The sequence below is a fragment of the Halichoerus grypus genome, chromosome 10, assembly GCF_964656455.1.
Source record: "Halichoerus grypus chromosome 10, mHalGry1.hap1.1, whole genome shotgun sequence".
Lineage (NCBI taxonomy): Eukaryota > Metazoa > Chordata > Mammalia > Carnivora > Phocidae > Halichoerus > Halichoerus grypus.
Window position 1 is genome coordinate 37676001 of NC_135721.1, and position 24949 is coordinate 37700949.

Genomic DNA, 24949 nt, shown 5'->3' on the forward strand with positions numbered 1-24949 from the left:
GCCACCCAGGCGTCCCCAGACTGATCTTTTAAACATGAAAGTGAAACCATTTTGTCCCAAGCCTCCCTTGGAGCCCACAACGGTCTCAGGGAGCTCATGTCATCCCACTGCATCCTGGGGGTTCTCAATCACCCCAGCAGATCCCACGTCCAAGCTCCTGCTCCGGCTTGTGACATCCTGCTAGAATGCTCTTGAGTTTGGCTATCTAGTCCTCATCCCTGGGGTGGCAGCCCCTCAGAGACCATCCCTTGACCACCCCACCTGCAGCTGGCCCTGCCCCTCCTCTGTCTCCATCACATCTTCACCCTCTGCTGGCTTCCCTCCACGGCCACATCGCAGCCTGGACTTACCTTGCTTCTTTATTTTTTCTCGGGGATCTGCTCCCTGCCTGCCCCAGCATGAGAGCTCCAGAGGAGCAGGTACTTCATCTGTCGTATCCCTGCCTTTAAAGTGCCATGCCTGGCTCATAGGGTCTGTCTCCTTGGCTTGATGGTGGCCATCTTCTCCCTGGTCTTCACATCATCTTCCCTCCATATATGTCTGTGTCCAAATCTCCTCTTCAGAAAGACACCAGTCATATTGGATTAGAGCCCACCCTAATGACCCCATTTTAATTTAATTACCTCTATAAAGACCCTATTTCCACATACAGTGACATTCTCTGGTACTTAGGACTTCAACATATGAGTATTTGGAGGAATACCATTCAGTCCACAGTGGCTAATAGATCATTAGCTAAAACCTACCACCCTCTGGCAAGAAACTTGACTGACTCCCTCTAGGAAGCCTTCATGAACTGTCCAACGCCGAACCTGTGACTTCCCCCCTTCTCAGAACTACCGCAGGAAATTACCTACTGCTCCCACCATTTCATGTCTGTGTGTGTGCGTGGTGCGTGTATGTTTGTGCGTGCGTGTGCATGTGTGTGTGTGTGCACATAGGTCTCTGGCAACTACTGGAGAGTGGAGCCTATCTTTTTCTTGAGGATGCCTCCTCGTGCATGGTACCAAGCACATAGTAGGGTCTTTATCAATACTGATTATTTGGCTGGCTCTTGGCTCCAACCCCGAGACCTGAGAACAATATATTTTAGTCTGAGGAATCCTATCCTCTCCTTTGGAAGGACCAGTGCAAGTAAAAGATGCAGCCCAGTGGGGGGGCTGTCAGAGTACAGGGGTGTGGGGATCAGGAAGGAACCCAGAGAACATGGAGCCAACACCACTATTCACAGGCAAGAACGCTGCAGCGCCGAGAGGGGGCGAGGCATGTCTGAGGGTGCCCAGCCAGATAGGGACAGATAAAGCAAGAGCCACCAATGGGGCCTTCTGACTCCCAGGCCACTCCTCTGTCCACCACAAGCACCACCTCTGTCCCCAGGACACGCCTCGAGACAGACTCGCACACCCAAGCATAGCAACCTTTCTTTTATTTAGGAAAAAAAAGGGGGGTATTCTGGTTCATTGAGAGTAACCACTTAAGTCAGAAAGATGATCAATTTTCAAAGAATAGCATACACCAGAAGGGAAGATTCCAGAAACTATAATGGCCCCGTGCAGATGAATCCCTTTGATGATGCTGGTGGCCTCGCTGGGCCTGGCAGGGCCTCGGTGTCACCATCCTGAGCACCAGCCCCAGCAACCTGTCCTCTGTGAGATGTGTGAAGATTGGGGTCCCCTGCAAGTTGAACTCTACAACAAATTTCTAATTTATTTATTTATTTATTTATTTATTTATTTATTTATTTGAGAGAGAATGGGAGACAGAGAGCATGAGAGGGAGGAGGGTCAGAGGGAGAAGCAGACTCCCTGCCAAGCAGGGAGCCCGATGCGGGACTCGATCCCGGGACTCCAGGATCATGACCTGAGCCGAAGGCAGTCGCTTAACCAACTGAGCCACCCAGGCGCCCTCAAATTTCTAATTTTAACATGCTTACTTACTCAGTTTCTCTTTTTCCTCAAGCTGAGACCAGAATAAGGCTCCACCCCAGTTTGCTTATTTACCGTATTTGCGCTATTTTACCATTTTATCTACTAACCAATTTTTCACTTTCCCATCCTCTACATTGCCCCCAAAGTATTCTTTCTAGAGTATAAATCACACCATCTCAGTCCCTTCTTCCAATCATTTAATCCCCCACCCTGCCCACCCACATCATCACCTCCAGGGATAAGCCATAAGCTCCTTAGAAGAGCATGGAAGTCATTCCTGATATGGCCCCTGCCTTCCTGTGTGTACACACTCTATCACTAGGATGCCTTTAGCTACAAGGCACAGAAAACTCAACTCAAATAAATTTAAATATAACCACCCTTGTGATCCCCCCTCACTAGAAGTCCAGAGGCAGGAAGCTGCGGGCTATTCAGTTCAGAGGTTTACAGCATCACTGATGCTCCTCATGGGGGCAAGGTGGCTGCAGTCATTCCGAGTGTCTCTGCCTCCCATTCCAATGTCAAGAGGCAGAACCAGTCCTGGATGAGCTTTCCCTTGCATCTCATGGGCCAAAGCTAAGTGACAGGCCCTTTCTGAAACTGGCCTGGGCAACGGAGTACCGTGATTGTTTTACACGAGCCTCCATTTCCCAAAGACCCGGGTCTCATCCCAACCTTCACTTTTCCTTTGAAGCCTTTCCTATCCCACCTGTGGCAGGGCTACTGGATGTCTCCTCATCCAGTTCCTCAGACTAAAACATCGACTGAGCATCCAAGAGGTGCCAGGCATGGAGGCAAGTAGAAGTGAGCAAAACCAGACATGGGGCTGCCTTCATTTGTCCCTATTTCTATTATAGGACTTGACATATTTGTTGTTTTGCAGAGTGTGTGAAATTAGGCGCCTCCCAATTTCCTCACACATGAAAGGGGGATAATACTGTCCACTTCAACGTTGCCAGAGATAATACACATACCGAACCCCAGGATGCACCCAGTTTGTAGTTGATGTGACTCTCCACAGATTTGCTTCCCCCAGATGAACGGTACTTCTCCGGTGTGCAAACTCCTTTGGCAGGCTGGAATAATATTTTCAAATGCATAAAATAAAGTGCATGAGATAAGAAAGGAAACCGATTATATTGAGAGACCATTATTAAAATATTTAAAAATACTTCTAATACAGAAACCCTGTATATGTTCCTTACTGATAATTAAATAACATAATATAGTGTCAGATCTAGTATTATCTGAAAGTGGGGATGAGCGTTAATAATATTTCACGCTACCTGCCATTGCCGTATTGTTCTGTGACAATGACTTCCGGCTCCGGCAGAGTCCCAGGGGCTGCTCCCATTAATCCGTTGGTTGGCAGCATTTACATGGCAAGTCACAGGCTAGGGAATATAAAGCTGTAGTTTTTCCCATTCAGGTTCCCAAACCCCTCGAATTCTATCCATGGACCCTTTGGGAGTTATTAGACCTCCAACTCAAAACCTGCCCCTGGAGCTGGGACGGAGATGGCCTCTTTTCCCAGGCCCTTAAAAGAGCATCCAATAAGGCCTCAATACCCGAAAGACTTAGGAAGCTTATATATATATACATACAGAAAATGAGAACATACAGAAAGGTGCAGACTGGGACTTCTTTTCAGACCCCAGAGTCGGGAAGGGCTTTAAACAAATTCTTTTCATTTATGGCAGGGCTGTGTGTAGTCTGTGTGATTTCTTTCATATTCCAGATTTCGCAAGATGGCTGCTTGCAACCTGCAGTGAACTACCCAAATGGCAATGACGAATCCCTAAGACAACCCCCGGGGCTCCTTTCCGGGAGGTAGGACTGTGCAAAGTGAGAGTCCCAGAGTTCTCAAGCTGCCCAGCCTGACTAGTCCTGCGACCTCAGCTAAGCCAGCTCTCCTCTCTGAGTTTTTGTGTTCATCTGTAAAAAGCAAGGGTTGGGGCCCCGTCACACGGGGCTCTGGACATCCATTCTTGCTTTTTTTTTTAAAGGATTTTATTTATTTATTTTGAGAGAGAGAGAGTGCACGAGCAGGGGGAGGGCCAGAGGGAGGGGGAGAAGCAGACTCCCCACTGAGCAGAGAGGCTGACTCTGGGTTCTATACCAGGACCTTGGGATCATGACCTGAGCGGAAGGCAGATGCTTAACTGACTGAGCCACCCAGGCGCCCCCCCATTCTTGCTATTTAAGAATTTTCAATCAATGGTGTGGTTTTTTGGTATGTGATTTTGTGTGTGTCCAGCCACCTTAACATTAAGTCTTACGCAGAATGCTAGTGTCTGCATTTGTATTTGTATTTACAATCACAAGCAACAATACTGTCTGGATTGTTGCAAGCCAGTGAGGAAGGGTTGACCATGTGACAAATACATGGCGAGTTGGTGCCAAGCAAAGGCTATATGACATCACACCGTGCTGTGCTTGGGATGTTTCCAGGTGGTTTGAAATGAAGAGGGATGGAAGAATGAAGCTATTCCATCACAAACAGAGGATAAATCTGCTAAACCGACAACAACGAAAATCCTGCGTCTGGACTTCAGTGCCCCAGTCCCGCGGCCCCGGAGGCTTGAGTGCGGCATGTGATGTATCACACACATTCAGGAGATTACTTTGAACTTCGATTTCGTTTGTAGATTTGTTCTCATTTAATTTGAATTTTTATTTCTGTTTATCTTTGTATGGGAGTTATCAGTATAAGGAGTTCACAGGTAGCTTTATGTTTGTACATGTTTGAGTAGCATTATTACAAAACAAAAACTACTTAAACACAACATTGGAAGCCTCTGTGATATATTTTTTTTTTTGAAAGGAGGGAGATCCCAATATTAAATCTGAGAATGAACTAAAAAACTCTGCCCCCACCCCCCACCCTGACCTTCAGGATTTCTGATTCCTAGAGAACAAAGTCAGACCTGCATGCCCCCAAGGGGTGGGGATGGGGCTGGGGTCAGTCACCTTTGGAGGGAGAGGGCCTTGGGGTGTGTTCTGCTGCCCTCTGCTGGTCATGTGAATCCCTGGCTGGCTCATCCTGGGCTTGGAGAATTTGGAGGGATTTTTTTGCCCAGAGGTTGGAGGAAAGGGGGGGCAAAAGTGACCTTTATTTGCAGGAGCATGGCACAGAGCTGGGCCCCAACCCTTCTGATCCCTCAAGACCTAAACTGAGTCCATTCTACAAGCAAACGCTGTCTCTGCTTGGGGATGAGGCTTGGATAAGGGATGGTGGAAGGGAGACAGTGATCCAGGCGACGCCAGGAGTTGAAGGGGAGGCAGGAGAGGGGACACTCCAGGGGTCCACCTAGCGGCCACACCAGGGGAAGGCTCTAGTGGTTTCACCCTGGCCTGAAGGACCCAGAGCCTTGCCTGGGTTCTTAGTTTTGTACCTGTTACAGGACATTTGCCTTGGTTACTTAGCTCCTGAGCATTTTTTCAGAGGGGAGGAGGTCCCTCCACCTTCTTATAAAAGATCTTTGTGATGAACGAACTATTGAGGAGGAGAAGGTAACAGTTCTGGATCTAGGAGGACCGCCTCCGCACCTAGCAGACCTCTGGACAGCCAGCCCAGCCTTCTCCCCCACTCCTCCCTCTCCTGCTGTTGTCTTTCCTCTTCTGGGCCCTGCAGCCCTCCGACCAGTTCTGTTCTCATCAGCCACTCACTGAGGCCATACTCAGGAAGGCTAGGTTTGGGAGCTAGGTCTTGGTTGATGGGGTATTGGACAGCAGTCTTGCAGAAATGTTTACGTCTCCAGGGAGCAGGCCCCTAAACCAATCATGGCAACACTGCGGTCAGCGCTGGAGCAGGACCAGGAAGAGTGGGCCACAGGAGGGCTGCCGGGCTCCTGCATTCAAGAACCAGTCACTCACAGCCTTGGGGCCTGGGGGTGGTCACAAACTTTTATCCTTCTATGTAGGTCAACCCCAGCCCCATCTTTTCTTACTCTTTCTCTCTCCTTTGGAACCCAACAGAGGGCCCAGCCCCTGGTATGTTGAAGGGTGGATCTGGGGAGAAGTTTTCTTGACCAGGACACAGAGAAGTCATCTCTCTCCTCTTTCAGGAAGTTAATGGCCCAGCGCTCCTTGTGTTGCTCACCTTTTGTTCATTTGGGGACACAGAAAACTCAACAAAGTCTCCCCACCTCCATCCGTCTGGGTCTTCCCAGTGGGGCCCCCCAGACAGGGCCTCTTTGCCAGCATTTGAAAAACCCCTCAGAACTTCTGTCATCCACTCTCCTCCTGGGACAGCTCCCACCCCACTCAGCAGACACTTGCTCCCAGCCTTCCCCAGGGAGGAACCCAGCTCCAAGTGGGAACCCGAGCCAGAGGCAAGCCTCCAGCGAAGGTTCTGGCTCCCGGCTCCCTCCCCAGAGCACCTGGCCCTCCTCTCTAATTAGGCCATCTCCCCATCTAATCTTCAGATGACTGCAGGCCCTGATTTCAAGAGAACCCAGAGACCCTCTGGCCCAAAGTGCCTCTCCCAGGCTAGCACGATGTTTAAACTCACAGACGCTACACCCAGCCTCACATCTCTCCTCCACCACTCACTGGCAGGGGTAGCTTTCAGCAAGTGACTTAACCTCTCTGAGCTTCATTTCCTCCTCTTTAAAATGGAGATCCCAATAGTACTTTCTCATACAGTCCTCGTGAACATTAAAGAAGTCAATGTCTGGAAAGTGCTTCGCAAAGGGCTCAGCCGGTCATTGGTGCTCAAGAAAGGGCATCATTCCATCACCATCCTCATTGCAAATTAAGCAAAGCTTGTTAACAAGCTAGCAGAGCCACTGCTGACCAATCCGTGCCCTCGAGCCCCCAAGGGAGGCTGGGCGAGGGCCACTCCAACCCTGCACCCAGAGCAGTGCCAGGTCCTCCGGGAAGAGGCAGCATTGCAGCAAGATAAGACTAATTGCAAAGCAATTAGTAAAAAATACAAGATAGCTTAAAAGTACTAAATTGTTCGGTGCAGACTATAATTGTGTTAATAAGAAGAACCATTTGTGTAGCATTTTAGCATTTACCTAGCACTTGGAAATACATTATCTCATGTAATCCTCAAAACAAACCAGCCAGGTAAGGACTGGCATTAGCCAACCAGGAACCGGAAGCTCACAAAGGTGAAATGGCTTGTGATCACGCGGCCAGTAAGTGGTGGACTCGGGAAGGACCGCTTCACCTCGTTCTAACTTTGTCTGGTGCCCATGGGATGCGTGTGTATGTGTGTAGGTGCATAGATGTGTGTGTGTGTGTGTGTAGACAGCCGGGCTGTGTGTATGTTTACGGAGTGGGTGCTTCTTCGGATTTTCCCTTCAGAATTGCCCTACTCCTCCACCGGCCCCCAAGATTCCCGGTGGCCAGGATATCCTGTAGTTCATGTTTCGCATCTATTTGTGCTGTGTTCAGTGGCTTTATTACGGTCCCTTCTTCCAGGTGTGGTGACCTCTCAGAGCTGGACAGGTCTCTGAACCATCCAGAGGGTGGGGATTTGGGGGACTCTTATGACCCCAGCACTGCCCCGAGGCCCTCAGAAATATGGCAGCAAAAGATAAGGAGCCAGCGGCTCAGGCCAGCCCACGGTGCTTCCTGGGAGCCAAGGCCAGGGCCTGTTGGACCTGTAAAGCAGGGCTGCAGCAGTCCCCCGGCGGGCCTCTCAGACACAAAGCCATGCTCCCAAATCCATCCGTGAAGGGGAGAGTGGAGGAGGACCCAGAAGCAGGGCCACAGCCTGGGGAAGGATGGAAAGCAGCCGATCGCAGACCAGCTACGGAAGACACAGTGTGATAGAAACTGTCCATTGAACTTGAAGTCACAGTACCTGGGTTCAAGTCCCAGCCTCTCTGCAGCCTAGTGGTGCCACCCTAGCCAGGGGCCTCGGTTTCTTCATCTGCAAAATGCAGATAATAGCAATACCCCTGTCACAGGGGGCAGGATTCAATTAGTTACTTTGTAAAGCATTACCTGCACAGAGTAGGTTCGATCAGGCCCACCTGATGACTTCTGGGCACTTTTGCATGGGCCTCTTCCTCTCTAACAAATGTTAAAAATTCTATTGTACAAGTAGGCTGGTATAAAGATAAATAGAAGCCAAGCTGGATTGTATTCATTGTTTCTTTTGATTTTAAAAGAAATGAAAACATTTTCATAGGCCTCTAAATGTATCGTGACTCCTAAGCATCAGGCCTGTAGTGCCTAGTGGATAAACGGGCCCTGAGGCTCCATCCTGTTTGCTGGTGTAGATATTACAGTGTCTCCAAAACTGCCCAGGGCTTTGGCCACTGTCATTCCTTTAGGAATGTTCTATCCATCCTCCTGCGGATCCAGCATTCCTGCCCTTCCCCCTTTGTAATGAATGCCACACTTCGACGTCAAATTTTCCAGGAGGGGGGCGCCCTCCAGCCTCTTCCTTCTCTCCCTGGGCACAGAGAGATGTGGGGCTGGCATGCTCCGCTGTGGGAATGACAGGCAGAGATCAACCTGGGTGACCAGCTCCTTTAGACCTCAGTGCACAGGAAGAGGGCTTTGGAGGCAGGATGCTTTCTCCAGGGGGCTCTCAGAATGGTAGCAACAGCATCTTCTAGTGGTCCCCAAACTCCCTCCATGCTGTGCCTGACTCACCTCTCTCACCTGTGTTCCAAAGGCTGCCCTCCCATCCAGAACATAAGGCTTGCGTTCACCTTTACATGTTTGTGTTGGTCTAAACACACCCCCCTCAATTCATACAGGATTTGAACCCAGTAATATAACTAAACCCGCACCTATCTGCAGTGCATTCACGTGTACCTGAAGCCAATGCTAAACTCTAGATCACTGCTGTCCATGGAAATGCAACACGAGCCACAAAGGCAAGCCCCATATATAACTTTAAACATCCTAGTAAAAGAAACAGATGGAATTAATTTTAATGGTATATTTTATTTAACCTAATACATCCAAATATTGTCTTTCCAACATGTGATCAATATAAAATTATTCCTGAGATATTGCAGATTTCTTTCATTCGAAGTCTTTGAAATCCAATATATATTTTACACTTACGGTATATTTCAATTAGAACGCTCAATTTTCATTGGAAATACTTATCTGTATTTAGACTTCATAAAATTTACAGCTGAAAACGCAGATTCAAATACCTGCATTTTTCCAACCATACTTAAAAGGTTTTTTTAATAACTGAATCAAGTAATAGTTTTGAAATTTAAATGTAAATTAATTAAAATTTTTAAAAATTAAAAATTCAATTCTTTAGTTGTATTTCAACTAAAGCATTTCAAGTGCTCAGAGTCACATGTGGTTAGTAACTACTGAATTCGACAGCGCAAGGCTAGATTATGGAAACAGTAGGAACCATAAAGCATGCCCTCGTGAAAATAAAGTATACCTCATAATTGATAAACAAGAAATTATCACCTTAAACTCCCCAGCCAGGGTTTCCCAAATTAGAGCACACGGAAGACTTACTCAGGGAATTTGTAAGAACTGCAGATGATGTCCATCCCATACCCAGAGATTCACCTGTGAAGGTGGCCAGAAGTGTGCATTTTGAGGAGACCCAAGGGCCACACTTTGAGAACCATCACACAGTCATCGGGCAGATGGGGAATCACAGGCGTGCTGGTTCCTGCTGGTTACGGAATGCACCAGACACTAAGCTCAGTTAGGACTGCCAAAGATGGGTCCACAAGACAAGCCACTGGAGTATGGGGAGGAAAGATCAATGTAGGTTTTTATCATTAGCCCTTCATTCATATTTTAGCATATGGTTTGTGTAGTTTATATATAATTTAGTATACACATGTCGGGAGAACAAATTTTAAAAATGTTTTGATTAATAGGGGCAAACCCAAAAGGTTTCAGCCCATTGTGTTAAACAGTGGTTCTTGTCTTCGAGAAGCTTTGAGACGGGGAGGTAATGTCTAATGTGGAGCGAATAAAACAGGGTAGAAGGGAATACACGCCTTAGGAAAGCTACCGTTGATGTTCTGCCAGAATCAGGAGCCCTTATTTCCATCTGGGCTCATGAGGGACAACTCCGCAGTAAACAATTTGCAGCGACCAAGACTCATCAAAGAAGGACAGTCTCCCAGAGGCAAAGGCAGGGTGGAAGGCACGGAGAGGGGAGAGGGTGAGTTATATTTTCAGAGGAAAAGACAGTGTGACTTCTCCGGGGCAGCGTGGTTACGGAGGTACCTACGGAAATGCAGGCATTTGGACTTTATTTAGTGGTGCTGTGACACCTGCCCTGGGTTCACAGAACAGGGGACCCAGATACAAGAGCAACAGGGCAACTTGACTCAAGTCAAATCCAGCCTGGCTATTCTGGAGCATTCAGGACTGAGCCCTCTGCTGCCAGCTCAGGCCCTCAATGGTGTTCCGAAGCATCAGCGTCCAGTCGTCACCCTTCCGCATCGGGGTGCAGCGCGTCTCCTTGAACTCCAGGGCTAGGATGTCCTCAGGGGTCTCTGGGGTCAGCCCTGCAGCCAGGACAGCTTCTGGGAACTTGGCTGCAGAGGCGGGGGCCAGACAGCACCGGGGAAGGCTGTGGGGTGGGGCAGGTGGGAACAGGAGGGCGGCCGAGAGACCAGACGGACAGATGTGGAAAGGAGAAAGCGAGGAGGGAGGAGGAGAAGGAACAGGGGAGGAAGGGATAGGGTGGTGCACAGAGAAGAAAGGAAGAGAGAGAAAGAGGCAGATGTTGGGCACCTTGAACTTATCTCGACAATGACACTGCCAGGGAAACTGCTCCTCTTTGTGGGGGACCCAGCTCAACCACCACGTCTCAGTGGCCGCCCCCAGACAGCTATCACACACCCTCCTCCGGGACCACAGTTCTCAGGGCACAGCTCCACACAGCACCCGTCATGCTCAGGAAAGCCATTGGTGCAGATTCCTGTCTCCCCTGCTTGGGGAGGAGGAGGGCCCCCGAAAGCGAGTACCCCGGTGAGCCAGGCGCCCACGGCCCGTACCTGGGCTGCTGCCTGTTCATCTGCTGGTAATGGTAACTCACGGCCACGGCCGAGTGCGGGCACAGCAGGTACTCGTTCTCTTCCCAACAGCGACCCATGGTCCGGGTGATGGCTTCATCCGACACCGACTCAGACGTCACGGCCCCTGAAAGCTGACAGGTCCCAGGGTCAGAGGGGTGGGAATCAGGGTCGGGAGGAACCCGTGGAAAGTGACCCAAAACTCACTACATAACAGAGGCAGGCAACACCAGACCCTCAGATGGAATCTTCAGACTAAGTCGCTCAACTTCAGCTCAGAGAAAAATCTGGCTCCCCGTGTTTCCCAGTTTTAAGTCGATTCCCTCAGCTTCGGGGAAGGATCCTTTGAGTTTCAGGTCAGTAAATTTAGTTAGGATTAGCTCATGATTTAGCAAGTTAGTATACAGTCTTGTTCAGCAAAAGGACAAAACACAGAAGGTTAAGGGCTTTCAAACATTCCTGGTGCCCTGTCGTTGGCACACCCCTTCCCTGTGGGGGCAAGAATACTTTCCAGTGAGTTCCCACCCAGCCCAGGTCACACCTCCTCCAGGAAGCCTCCCCCCAACCCACAGAGGAAGATTCCCCACTGCCCCCTCAGTGTGGAGGGTTGATCTGATCATTTTCTGAAAATTTATTGCATGCTATCGATGTGCCAATCACCCTGCATATACTTGCCTGCAGCAGAGACCACAGGGTGTCATAAATCATTTGTACAGCTACCTGTCCCCTTAGGGTTCACAGAAGACAGAGAATGTGTTTTCTCTCTCTTTATATCTCCAGCACCTAGCACAGTTCCCGGCTTACAGGAGATATATTGAATAAATGAATGAATGAACGAATGAGTGAGTAAGTGATGGCTGTTCCAGCAGATGGAAAGTCTTGTCCGTGTACAGCCAGGGAGAGAATGAAGCAGGGCGGGATCTGGTGTCTGTGTTCCTGGAGCACCTCATTTACGTGAGAAGGAACGGGGTATCAAAACAAACCATTAACTGAATATGTTGATTTTTGGTTGTGTTATGGTCTGAATGTTTGTGTCTCCCTCCCCCCGCTCAAATTCATATGTGAAAAACTTAATCCCAATGTGATGGTATCTGAAGGTGGGACTTTGGGGAGGTCATGAGGGTGGCGCCCTCGTGAACGGAATTAGTGTCTTTATAAGAAGAGGCCAGAGAGCTAGCTGCGTGTCTTTCCACCACGTGAGGCCATGACAACACATTGACCGTCTACCATTTCTATGGAAGTTGCTCCCACCAGAACCCAATCATGCTGGCACCCTGATCTCAGACTTCTGGCGTCCAGAACTATGAGAGACAGAGGTATGTGGTTTATAAGCCACCCAGTCTCTACTTTGTTATAGTAGCTCCAACTAAGGTTGCATCACAGGAAACACTGAAATGCCACTCCGGTCTGCAACGGGTGGCTAAGCCCAGAGAACTGTGTCCAGTTCTAGGAGCAACCTTTTAAGACAGTCATTGACTAGGCTAAATTAGGTCATGTAAAGGACGGCTAAAGGAACCGGGAAGACTCAGCAGAGAAATGGAGATTCTCTTCCAATATGGGAATCACACTGCTCCCCAGTGCACAGGTTGGAAGGAGGAGATTCCAGCTCAACACACAGAACTTTGCAACGATGAGAGCTGGTGTGAGGTAGTGAGGTCCTGGTCACTGGACATATGGCCAGGATGACTTGGTGGGATGTGGTAGAGAAAATTAAAGGTGGACCATCACCAGGTTGCACTTAAATAAAAGCCATCGGGCACCTGGGTGGCTCAGTCAGTTAAGTGTCGGACTCTTGATTTTGGCTCAGGTCATGATCTCAGGATCGTGAGCTCGAGCCCTGTCTCGGGCTCCGTCCTGAGCGTGGAGCCTGCTTAAGATTTTCTCTCCCTCTGCCTCTGTTTCTCCCCCAACCCCACCCACTTGCACATACGTGCACTCTCTCTCTCTCTTTCTCAAAAATAAAATAAAGTAAAATAAATAAATAAATAAAATAAAAGCAGTCCTTCCTAACTAGATTCCTACCACTCTGAAGAAATAAAATTTCTCCTTTCCTTCTTAAAAAGAAAAACAACTCAAGAGGATAATGGTCTCTGTTCAAATTGGATGGGCAAAATGGCTGCCAATTGTTGCTACTGCTGAAAATCAACAACAATAATAAATAAAAATAATAATAGTTAATGTATCAAGCCCTATATTTCCAGGCAGTGTACGAAGTGCTTCATGGGCATTATTTGACTTCAGTTTTCAATAGCGATAGGCATTCTCATTAGCCCCACTCTACATATGAGGAAACTGAGGCACGGAGTTTAAGAAACGGGCCCAAGTTTTCACGGCCGGCTTGGAGCCAAGCCCTGTCTGACTCTAAATCAATGCTCTCTACTGCGTCTCCTCATTCAATAAATTAATCCATAGAAAGTGACTGCAAAGGTGCCCAGCTCATAGCAGGTGCTCAAGAAACAGGTGCCCTCTTCCTGTAACCAGATTTCCAAACCCAAGTTGGGTTTCATGGCTGCGCCCTTTGCTGTCTCCATGGTGCGTGAGTGGTGACTGACCTTGCTGTGCAGTTCCTTGGGTAGACTCGTGCTTTGGGTCCTTTCAAACTGCTCCATGAGGGCTCTTGTCCCCTGGCTGTCAGAGGCCAACAGCAGCCAGAAGATCCTCTCCATGTTGTAGGGCACCTGGGCAGGAAGGCAGGGTGCCAGGGGCCACACTGATCTCAGCCCTTGTCCATCCCCACCGAGTCAACACCTGGGCCAGGCGCCCACTTTCCCACAGGTCCTACCTGAATGTCCATAGCTGATGCCAAGGTTGGTTCGACAGCCTTGGACAGAGAGAAGTCTCCCCGCTGCACAGTCCTGTGGATGATGTCATTACGGTTCACTGCCACGACCAGGCGGATGGGCAGGCCCATCTTCTGAGCAATGCACCCAGCTTAAGACAAGAGAGGAGAACAAAGGTTTCTCAGACATGACACCCAAAGTACAAGAAATAAAAGGAAATTTAGATAAACTGGACTTCATAAAAATTAAGAAACTTTGGTGCTTTTGAAGATGTTGAAGATTTGTGCTTCAAAGGGCACGATCAAGAAAACGAAAAGGCAGCTCACAGAATGGGAAAAAATATTTGCAGATTGTATATCTGATAAAGGACTCGCATACAGAATATGTAAATAACTCTTCAAACTCAACAATAAAAATACAAATGGTCCAATTTAAAAGTGGGCAAAAGACTTGGAAAAACATTTCTCTAGAAGATATACACATGGCCAGTGAGAACATAAAAGATACTCAACATCAGGAAAATAGAAACCAAAGTCACAGTGACATACCACTGCATGTCCATTAGGATGGCTAGAATCAAAGTGTTGGTGGGGCTGTGGAGAAATTGAAACCCTCTGCAAGGGTTTCAAACGACGCAGGCTCGTTTGAAACCCCCAGTGCAGCTGCTTTGGAAAAGTCTGACAGTTCCTCAAAAAGTTAAGCATAGACTTACCATGTGACCCAGAAATTCTACTCGTAGGTATATATACTCGAAAAATGAAAATACCGGTCCACACAAAAACTTAGACACCAATGTTTACAGCAGCATTGTTCATAATAGTTACAAAATCGAAGCAATCCAAATGTCTAATAACTGATAAATGGATAAACAAAATGTGGTATATGCTTACAATGGAATATTATTCAGCCATAGAAAGAACGAAGTACTGATACATGCTACAAATATCGGTGAAACTTGAAAACATATTAAGTGAAAGAAGCTAGACACAAAAGGTTACATATTGTATGATTTTATTTATATAAAATGTCCAGAATAGACAAATCGATAGAGACAAAATAGATCAGTGGTTGCCTAGAGCTGGGGAGATGAGGGGAAATGGGGAGTCACTGCTAAAGGGAACAGGGTTTCTTTCCCACATGATAAAATGTTCTGAAATTGACTGTGGGGGTGGTTGCACAAATCTGCACATATACTAAAAACTATTCAGTTGTATCCTTTAAACAGGTGAATTGTATAGTATGTGAATCGTATAACAAGCTGTCACACACACACACACACACACACAAAACAGGAAAGAAGAGATGTTACTGTTCCCTGATATTCTTCTCCACCTCCACGTTTCTCCCTCCTTCCCTTCCTCCCTCCCTCCCTTCCTCCCTCCCTCTCTCCCTCTCTCCCTCTCTCTCTCTCTCTCTCTCTCTCTCACACACACACACACACACACACACACACACACCAGGCACACATGCTCGCTACCACTTGCAGAAGAGAAAATGAAGGTTCTGGGAAGTTGAAATGACCCACCCCGAGCCCGCTGAGTGGCACATGCTCTTGACCCCCACTCAGCCTCCTAGAAGCAGCGTCTGTGGACACCCTGCCCCTCCTGGAGAGGCCCCTGGGTGGGGGGGAACAGAGCTGTGCCCTCTACCCTCCCAGCCACCAGTTCCTGTCTGCATGGAACAAACAAGGAATTCCTCACCCTGGGAGAGGGTTTTACATACTTCCACGAATGGTTCCTCTCTGGTGGGTCGTTAAGAGGAGTTAGGGATCACCACACCTCACCCCGAATTTTGCAAAGCACTTTCACATTCTTATTTTCACTTGATCCCCATGTAAACATCGTGCAGAGGAGAAATGGATGCTCAAAAGGGCCCAGGAGCTTAAATTTACACGGCTAGTTCCTGATGGAGCAGAGATCGATAGGAGCACTCTCTGCAAACGTTCATTTTGTGCCAGCCACTGTGGGGGGCACTGGGACACGTGCAGGCGGCACCATTCACGGGAGGCTGATGCAAACGGGGAGCGCTGTGGGGCCCCCCACCCCCACCCCCCCGTGGATGGTGAAGACCTCTGAGCTATCCTTCCCTAATCGCCAGCCCTGCTCTTCCCATCCCCGTGGGAGTGGAAGAAGTCAGGCAGCCTCCGGACCACTGAGATGCTTTCTCGGTCTCGCCGAAGCCATCCTTGGCGCCCATCAGAAGCAAAGCCACGGACAGAGCCATCAGAAACAGCCGTGCCCGTGAGGAGGCAGCCTCGCAAGCTCACGAGGACGCAGGCTCTGGAGCCAGCCCGCCGGGGTGGTCATCCTGGCTCTGCCACCGACCGCGGGGGCAAGCTGGCCAACTTCTCTGTGCCCCCACTTCCTCATCGTGACGTGGAGACAACAGTACCGTCCTCACAGGCACGCGTGAGCATTAAATAAGGTGATAAGTGAAAAGCACTTAGATGGGCGCCTGATGCACAGCAAGTGCGGGATACATGTTTATTATTATTCTAGAAGGCGATTTTAAGGCCACGCAGCGGCACAGCACTGCATCTTCACGAAGTTCATACACACGCGTGAAGGATCTTACTTGCACTTCACAGGAGCCCTGAGAGATAGGATAAGCTATCCAATATTGTTTTTACAGCTGAGGAGCCGGTCTAAGGGACTGCCCCAGGGCCACTCAGCTGGGGCCAGAACCTGAAGTCCAGACATCTTTCCCCCTGACACGGTCTCTGGGTAGTGACTCTAGGGGTGGGAACGTGTTGTGCCGGTTGCCCTCATAGCAGGCAGCTGGCTGAGGCTGGGAGCAAAGTCAGCCTCTCTGAAGCGGGTGATGGCAGGCCTCACAGCGGCTGAACCGTAACCGCATCTCTCCCCAGCCCCCTGAGGGGGGGAGCCCATCCTGCCCCCCTGCAGCAAGAGGCCGGGCGGTCCTCCCAGGGAGTGACCGGGACGTTTGCTGGGGCCGTCTTCTGCCTGGGTGCCTGTCACCTTCAGAGCAGGGACTCCAACTTTCTCCTCACAGTTGCAGCCCAAGGGCAGCTGGGAGGACGAGGGCCACAGGGATTTTTCCAGAAAGCCCATTTCTGCCCAGGGGTCTCCTTACCTGCAAGGTTACCGGCAGCCCCTGTTGGCACAACCACCTCCACAGGGGGCAGGGGGTGCGTGTCTAAGGATGGCGCACACTGGAAGTAAGCGAAGAAGTGGTGGGCCATTTGCACGAGGACCCGGGACCAGTTGATGGAATTCAGACTCATCAGATTGTGCTTCTTGACAAAAGCCACGTCAGCAAACACGGCCTTGATTGGCTCATCAAGCTCGTCGCTGTTGCCTTCCACTGTCAGGGGAGAGGGGGGAGGGGAGCTATCAGGAGCACGAAGAACCCCCAGGTGGTCGGCATTTGCCTGGCACAAGGCTCTCGCACACTGGGCCCATCCAGCCGGGACCTTCACTAGGCCCTGGTGTCTGCTCTCCCATGTCCTGGCCTGGCTTTCTAGACTCGAAATTAAGCAACTCAAGAAAAGAAACCATGTCTCATATTCTTGTGGTCATACTTCCAACGTTTCTACCATTGTATAAAATTAGACATAAATTATCAACCTGCTGGGAGGTTGGGAAAAGGCTTCCTCTTTGGAGTCCGTGCCCACCTGCCCCACTCTCCAGGAACAAGGAGAGATGGTTTAGGAGGCTATGCGGTGGTAAGAGGCTGATCCTTTCTTCACTCCACGGTCCTCTACCAGGACGTGGGGGTAAAGAGTCTCTGTTCTCATATGCTCTGCCCCTCTCTCAGTTAGATCACAGAGAGGCATTCTGCTCTCTGCTCCCACGTGGTAGGTAAGCTGGCATGGACCTTTCCTCCCTGAGCTGGGTGTGGGCACAGTTTAATTTATGGATGAATTACTGGGTAAATTTATGGGTGAGTTGGCTACTAGTCCAAGTTGCACTCCTCAATCCAGCCCAACTAGCAATCAAGCCAATATTGATCTCTTATCTGAAACCTGGGTCTATTTCTCCACCGGATCCAAACTTGAAGGAGAGGGGTAAGATTTACTGTAGGAAGTGCCAGAGTCGGCACCAAGGTTCTCATCCATTCTACCCTTCTCACTGTAGAGCAGCAATGAGGCCACGGCACTGACTCTAGATCCACACAGCAGCGGGATGTTTGCTGGGGTTCCAGGAAAAAATTTACTGCTCTTAAGATGGAGCCACAGGAAGAGAGACTTAGTTACCTTAAGTAAGCATCATATGCCATGAGAGAAATGAGCCTTAGGATGGGGAAGGCAGAGGAGAGAATGCCAAGAACCTGGGTCTCTGCTGAGGGACTGCTGAGTCACTGAATCAACTATTCAGGAACCCCATCCCACCTCTAGACTTCCAGTTATATAAGCTGGAAAATATTCTTATTCAGACTGGTCAGAGTTAGATTTTCTGTTACTTCCAGCCAAAAATATCCCAAATAATGTATAACCAGCACTTGTTGATTATTCTGTGCAAGAAGAACCAAGTATAAAACATATATGGAAATTAATGACTTTAAAAAACATCAGTGTCCAACACACAACAATCCAGGTGGCCCATCCCTACTCCCTGAGCTCCCTGGTCTAAGGGAAAAGACATGTCCACTCTTAGCTCTGGAACAAACACACATCCTCCTAGAAACCAAACCAGAAGATTCCAGAATAAAAGGAAGGACCTGAACAGTGCTATTTAGAAACAAAAATTAATTTCTTTAAAGTCCGCTGTCTTATTTTCTTGAAGCTCAGAACGTGGATAAAACAGAAATGCCCCTTGGGCTCCAGCAAGAAGACATTCATAACATGTTGCACTCATCACCATCCACATCTCTAGCTCTACTACTATTTTACAAATGGGCACCGTTCTCCACTCCGTGGTCAGGAACCGAGCTTACACACAAGCCCTTAGGTAAAAGCCTTCCAATATCTGGTATAAGGCAAGAAGGGAGAAGGTGGCAGAACAGATGTAAGAAATGTTATTCTCTGCTTCGATTCTAGGCAAAGAAAGTCCTGGATCCATAACTAGCAATTTTAGTGCTTAGAGTATAATAGGGACCCTCAGGAGCCCAGATATCATACATCAAAATTTTGCAACGAGTGCAGGAAAATGCAGCCAAATATAGGCAACCGCCAATGCTAACGTGTAAGATTTCCCAACACCTGCATTAGCTAAACCCAGAATTTTCACTGAAATGTGTAGGTGCTTGTTAAAGAGTAGAAGGGGGTTTTGCTTACTTTTGAACCAATGGACGAAGGATCTTCCTGCTACCGCCATGGGTAAGGTTTGTTTGCACTATGCTTTTTGCTCCTCGACAAAACCAGTGTTCTATGAAAACATCCTCTGTGGGATTATATACCAGGAGGCCAGGCGATTTGTAGGAGGAATGTCTTCTGCTACCAACATTGCTCTCCTGCTAAGTGAGTGACCAAACCAAGCCAGGCCTCCCAGACAGCTTTCCTAAGGCCATAGTGTATAAAACCTCACCAAGACCCCCTACTCCTCATATGCCTACCCTTACTTCAGGGCTACCTGGGGTCTAGCTAGGTGTGAAAAGTGGAAATAAGAGTTTACGGCTCCATTCAAGCTCACTCTGCCCTTCTAGAGTCTCGATTTCCATCGAATAGATGCCCTGACATTAAAGGAGATCGTTTTTTGCTTTTCTGCAAGTACAAAATGCCAAAATTCATGATGTGGCTCAGGAAGAGGGGTCTCCAGCAGTGGGTACTATTGAGTAATTTCCTAGACCTGCTAACCAAATGCACGACTTAGTTGTTTCTACACCATAAGGGAGGGCCTGAGCTGTTAACATGTAAGGATACACTCTTTTAAAATATTTAACATTTTTGTGGCCTCTAAAGTTCAGTGCACTGAAACAAAACCCAGGTCACTTGGCTTGGGCTATGGGTCTGGGGCTGCCTTTATATATGGCACCAGTAGGTTGAACCTACACAGAGGTGGCATTCTTTGGGGTTTGGTGTTGGGTTATACTGTCAGTAATGGTTTATGCACTTGTCACCTCCAATAGCTTATGAAACTGTGTTGCCAAGAGCTTGCCCAAAGCTGGGCAAGGCATATACCAACCTCACGATTTATGAGGGAAGGGAAGGACAGAGAAAAAGTAGGAGCAAGGGTGGTCAACTAATCAATTGACCAGTTGTATTCCAGCCCATCTCCCAAAACAGACGCACTCAAGGCGGCCATGCTTTCCCTGGAGCCTCCATCCCAGCACTCACCTCCAAACACATGGACGTTCTCCCTCACCACCGTGGTCATCTGGAGCTCTTGGATCTTCGTGCAGTGACCCTGGGGCAGCAGAACGATGATGTCCACGTTCTTCGCTCCTTGAACACTCTCAATGGCAGCACTTCCTGTGTCCCCAGATGTTCCTGGACAGGAAGAAAAAATAACCCTCCCCTTTACAACAAGGAGACAGAAAAGGAAAGAAATGGTCCCTAAAGCATTGCTGCACAGAAGGCAATGTCTACTTCAAACACCTGAAGAGACGGAACCTCGTACTTAACCTGGGGTCCATTAACCTCCTAGAGATCCAGGGACAGAAATCAGGGCATCTGTGAACTTGGTACCATACAATCTTACATATTTTGTGTACTTAAAATATTCTTCTGAGAAGGTTCTGTAGCCTCCGCCAAACTGTCCAAGGGTCCACGGCTCAGGAAAAGGTGACGAACCCTGCTCTAGAAGAACCAGTCACACACACTCCTTGAGACATGCATGCGGAGCATCCCGTGGGCAGATACTGGCACGTCAGGGCACCTACGGGGCTCCGGCCCTCACGCGCACGATGCACACCTACAACCACAGTGACGTGCTTCTTCTCCTTCTCCAGGAAGTACTGCAGGAACTGAGCTGTGCAGCACAGGGACAGGTCCTTAAACGCGTACGTGGCCCCATGCCACAGCTCCAACACGTTCAGCCCATTCTTGAGCCTGGACAGATGGACCACCTCTCTGTGGCGGAATCTGCGGAAGGCTCGGTCGATCAGATCTGTGTGGGGAGAGGGGTGGGACAGTGGGGGAAGGGCATTAGCTCTGCCTCAGGCTCTCTCCCCCCTCCACTCCCCTGCACCCCTGTTTCTTTACGCTTTTTTTTTTTTAAGAATTTATTTATTTATTTATTTGACAGAGAGAGACACAGTGAGAGAAGGAACACAAGCAGGGGGAGTGGGAGAGGGAGAAGCAGGCTTCCTGCGGGGCAGGGAGCCCGATGTGGGGCTCGATCCCAGGACCCTGGGATCATGACCTGCGCCGAAGGCAGACGCTTAACGACTGAGTCACCCAGGCGCCCTCTTTATGCTTTTGAGTGTGAAGTTTCTCTCTCCTGCTACCAGATAAGAGACCAGAAATGTTTACCCCAAAGGAGACTATCTATGAATAAAATTACTTAATCCTAAGAAGAAGTCTGCAAAGACATGAACCACACTACACTGTTCATGGATTCCTCAGAGTGATGCCCCCCAGAGAAGAGAAAGAGTATAAGACTTCCATTTTTTACTTTATAAACTTCATCATTTGGATGTCTTGCGTGCATGTATGCCAGTCAAGTTTCAACTCAACAGTTGTGCAACAAACAAATCAATGTCTCATCTCTTCCCGTGTTCCCTCCTAAAGCCCAGACGTGGTTTGTTTTTGCTATACTAAATTTCACACCTGTGATACCAGAGATGGTTCACATATAATCCTACCTAAGGCAGGTCCACCATAGGTAGTGCTTCTCAAACTTTAATTGACAAACCAATCACCTGGGATCTTAAAATGCCGATTCTCGTTCAGTAGGCCTGAGGAAGGCAGAGAATTCTAATAAATGCCCAGGTGATGCCAACAGGGCCGTCAGCCCACATTCTAGAGCAGTCCTCTTCTTCCCAGCCCTAAACTCCCACCATGACGTCGTGGATTAGTTCACATGTCGGGCCCATGGACCAGCGGCACTAGAATTATCTGGATGCTTGGTAGGAATGCAGAATTCTCAGGCCCCACCCCAGACCTACTGAATCAGAATCTGCATTTTAACAGGATCCCCAGGGAAATCGATGGGCACATTCCAGTTTGAGAGGAGCTGGTCCAGGACACTCTCCAAGTCCCTTCTGAAATTACCATTCAAGGAAACAAAACAGTAATCTGAGGGTCCAGGTGTTTTATATACATACAGGTAGGAAATATCCCAACATTCAAGCATCTCAGGATGTTGGTGAAGTCTCTAGTCTTAAAGAGATTTTTGAAAAATAAACTAAAGGAAAAACATTCTCAAATCGGAGGGGTAGACGAACCATGAGAGACAATGGACTCTGAAAAACAAACTGAGGGTTCTAGAGGGGAGGGGGGTGGGAGGATGGGTTAGCCTGGTGATGGGTATTGAGGAGGGCACGTTCTGCATGGAGCACTGGGTGTTATGCACAAACAATGAATCATGGAACACTATATCTAAAACTAATGATGTAATGTATGGGGATTAACATAACAATAAAAAAATTAAAAAAAAAAACATTCTCTGCAGATCACCATGGCATTCATCCCATTGGAGATGGAAGGTAGAATGGATAAACTCTTTGGGGATATTTCCACTTTTGGGATTCTAGAATCTGGGGGAAAACGCCAACGTTTGAGAAATAGGACTAGAAACTTCCTAGGGGTTAAGTGATGGATTCGCAGCTCTGTGGGGGGCTGGACTGGCAGGGGAATGAGGTGGGAGGGTAGGGAGGCTGGGGGATGCTCACCGTTTAAGACATCTCTTGGAATGAGCTCAGGACCAATGAAGAGGGTGCACAGCTCCTTAACCAGGCTGGGGTAGGAGAGCGTACTCCAGTGACGCAGGGTCTCTATGCCCAGCTGTGGGAGCTCCTCGGGCATGAAGAGACCTCCATCGGGAGCATAGCCAGAGAAGAGGGCCCCCTCAAAGTCGACCCGTGGGGCCATCCCCCGAGTGCTGATGTACCACATGATCCTGGTAGCCTGCAGAGGCAACGGTCCCAGAGGCACCTGATCTCCAAGCTCAGTACCCCACAGGAGGAAGCTGAAGTGTACACAGCACCCTCAGCTAGCCCTTGGATCACCACTCACGGGGGTAAGCATCCCAGCCTGAGAGACTGGAGCCCTGTCGAGTCTCACGCCAGCTTCATTTGGGACTGTCCAAATCATGACCTCCCCAGTGAAAATGAGGCAAATTCACTGACCTTGGGAGAGGGGGTACCAAGTCATTTCAGGAAAGGAGAAAGTTTGGTCCTCACGGTCAAGGAGTAAGGGAACTGGGAACAGATCATAGCAATAAGGCAACCGCCATTTTGATAGCCCTCTTGATAAGGAGAAGACCACCACAGTTGGTTGTACACCCTTTTGAGAGATATCTGGGTCCACTTCTGCTCAAAAAGTAACCACCGTCAATGGTTGTCTATAACCTAGTGGTTCCTCACTTTGGTAGTTTGTTGGAATCAACTTGGGAGCTTTAAAAAAAGTATTCCTATCTGGGGCCTTCCCTGGATCAATGAGATTAGAACCTCTATATGAGAGGCTCCATGGGTGGGGCTGTTGTGCAGCCAGGGGTAAGAATACAGTAACCAACTTGTCCCACTTTGCCCAAGACCTTCCCAGTTTTAAAACTGAAAGTCCCATGTCCCAAGAAACCCCTCAGTGCCAGACAAACTGGAACGGTTTGGTCATCCTAGTTGAGATCCAGTGCCCTACCTCTCAGCCTAATCCCGGAATCGTTAGAAGTGCTGGCAAGCTACCCTTAAGACTGTCTAGCCAAGGCTAACTGGCCCTGTGTGGACTCGGGACTCCGATTGGGGTTGTGGGGAGGAGCATCCAAGAGCGCCCAAGGCCTAACTGTGGTCACAATGCCGCCTCAGTTAGGTTCCCAGGAGCCAGGTGCCAGGTCGAGGAGCTGAGCTTGAGCTCTGAATACCGTTCTCTGGATCCAGGTGGTAAATCCAGGAGCTCTGGTTTTAAAGCCCCAAGGCCAGGAAACATTTCAGAAAGGGCCGGCTGGTAAAGAAATCTTCTGACAAAAGGTGGGGCAGGGCAGGGACTTGGACCCGAGGAGCTGAGCCCCTGGCCACTGATCGCAGGCAGATCGCAGGCAGACCCTGGGGGGGTGGGGGGCAGAGGCCCTAGCAGGCTCAAGTAGGCCTCTGCCTCTCTAGGGCCACCGGGGACCAGTCCTCCCGCTAACCAGGCCCCGGGTCAGGGAAGGAGGTTTTGATAAGGCCTGCAGGAGAAGGCACAGTCCCAGCCTCTGAAAACACGGTACTGCAGAAACCCTACAGAAGGTGCAAAGCCTCGGAAACCCAGCTTCCTCCGAGTCCGAGCCGAGCGCCGCAGCTGGAGGTTACAGAAGGGGCCGGGAGGCCGACACAGCCGAGCGGAAGCCAACCGCGAGAAGTTCAAGAGCGCAGATAAACCGCTACGGACGCCGCCCCCCCCCCCCCCGGGAGGGCTCCGCGATCGCCGGAAGCGCAGGCGGGCAGGGGCCCCCGCAGCCGGCCTGTGTGCGTGGAGCCCGGCCGCGGGGGCGCCGGCTCGCGGGGGGCGGTCGCCGCGGCGAGCGAGCGGCGCCACCCCCCCACCCACCTACCCCCTCCCGGGGATCGGCTGGCCTGGGCCCGAGGGGCCGGAGGGGCTGCCCGGGCCGGGCGGGGGCCGGTTACCGGGTCCGCGGCGCGGGCGGTGCGCGCTGGCCTGGGCGGCAGGGTCAGGCTTCCGCCGGGAGAGGGCGAAGGGCCGCGGGGGGGTGAGGCCGAGCGCGGAAGGCAGCGGCGCGGGAAGAGGTGCAGGAGGGCGCCGGAGGGAAGGCCAGTGCGAGCGCAGCCCTGTAGCCTCACTTGGCGTGTTTTAAGGCACCTGGCAAATCACTGACAGTCAGTCTCCCAATCTTCACTGCCGCCCTGGAACCTTATTTTTTTCCGATTAGAAGGCAGGACAAGATGGAAAGAAGAACCCCTTTTCTTTGGGCTTCATGCTTCTCACCTGCAAAATCAGACGTCTGGACAAACTCCTTGTTCCTCCGACTAGGGCTAGTACATCAGGAATTCGGAATCCACAGGGATACATGGCATTGTTTTAGCTCAACAGTTCTTTGTAGGAAAACACTTTTTATTAAGTACAGAACTATTCTAGAGTAAAAATCCTCCCCAGTTTATTTATTTATTTTTAAAGAAGCAAGACACTTGAAAAAATGTCCTCCAGACATGGCAAATGCCCCTGGATTCACATTCATCCTCCCGGGTCCCACCTCACTTAGGAGGC

At 49.5% G+C, this 24949-nt stretch overlaps 1 protein-coding gene across 4 annotated transcripts; it reads right to left on the reverse strand.

The window, feature by feature from the left end:
• Positions 1–8823: 8823 nt before the first annotated feature.
• THNSL2 (threonine synthase like 2) lies at positions 8824–24494 on the reverse strand. 4 transcript variants are annotated; one of them, XM_036076152.2, is made up of 9 exons: positions 24352–24494; positions 22426–22881; positions 20505–20699; positions 19928–20080; positions 16786–17016; positions 13695–13843; positions 13465–13590; positions 10895–11046; positions 8824–10467 (listed from the first exon to the last, which is right to left on the reverse strand). In XM_036076152.2, the coding sequence occupies exons 2-9, from the start codon at positions 22646–22648 to the stop codon at positions 10257–10259; spliced, it is 1440 nt and encodes a 479-aa protein (XP_035932045.2). In that variant the 5' UTR covers positions 22649–22881; positions 24352–24494; the 3' UTR covers positions 8824–10256. The 4 variants fall into 4 exon arrangements, with proteins under 4 accessions (XP_035932045.2, XP_035932046.2, XP_077912449.1 ...); XM_036076153.2 differs by having other exon boundaries at positions 22426–22660; positions 24352–24491; XM_078056323.1 differs by having other exon boundaries at positions 22426–22566; positions 24352–24442.
• Positions 24495–24949: the final 455 nt, after the last annotated feature.

Coding starts and splice junctions, on each gene's coding strand:
- THNSL2 (XM_036076152.2), bottom strand. CDS start 22,648: ATGTGGTACATCAGCACTCGGGGGATGGCCCCACGGGTCGACTTTGAG. Junction 13,591..13,694: donor CATCAGCTATGGACATTCAG/GTAGGACCTGTG, acceptor CTTCCTGCCCAG/GTGCCCTACAACATGGAGAG. Junction 10,468..10,894: donor ATGAACAGGCAGCAGCCCAG/GTACGGGCCGTG, acceptor CCCACCCCACAG/CCTTCCCCGGTGCTGTCTGG.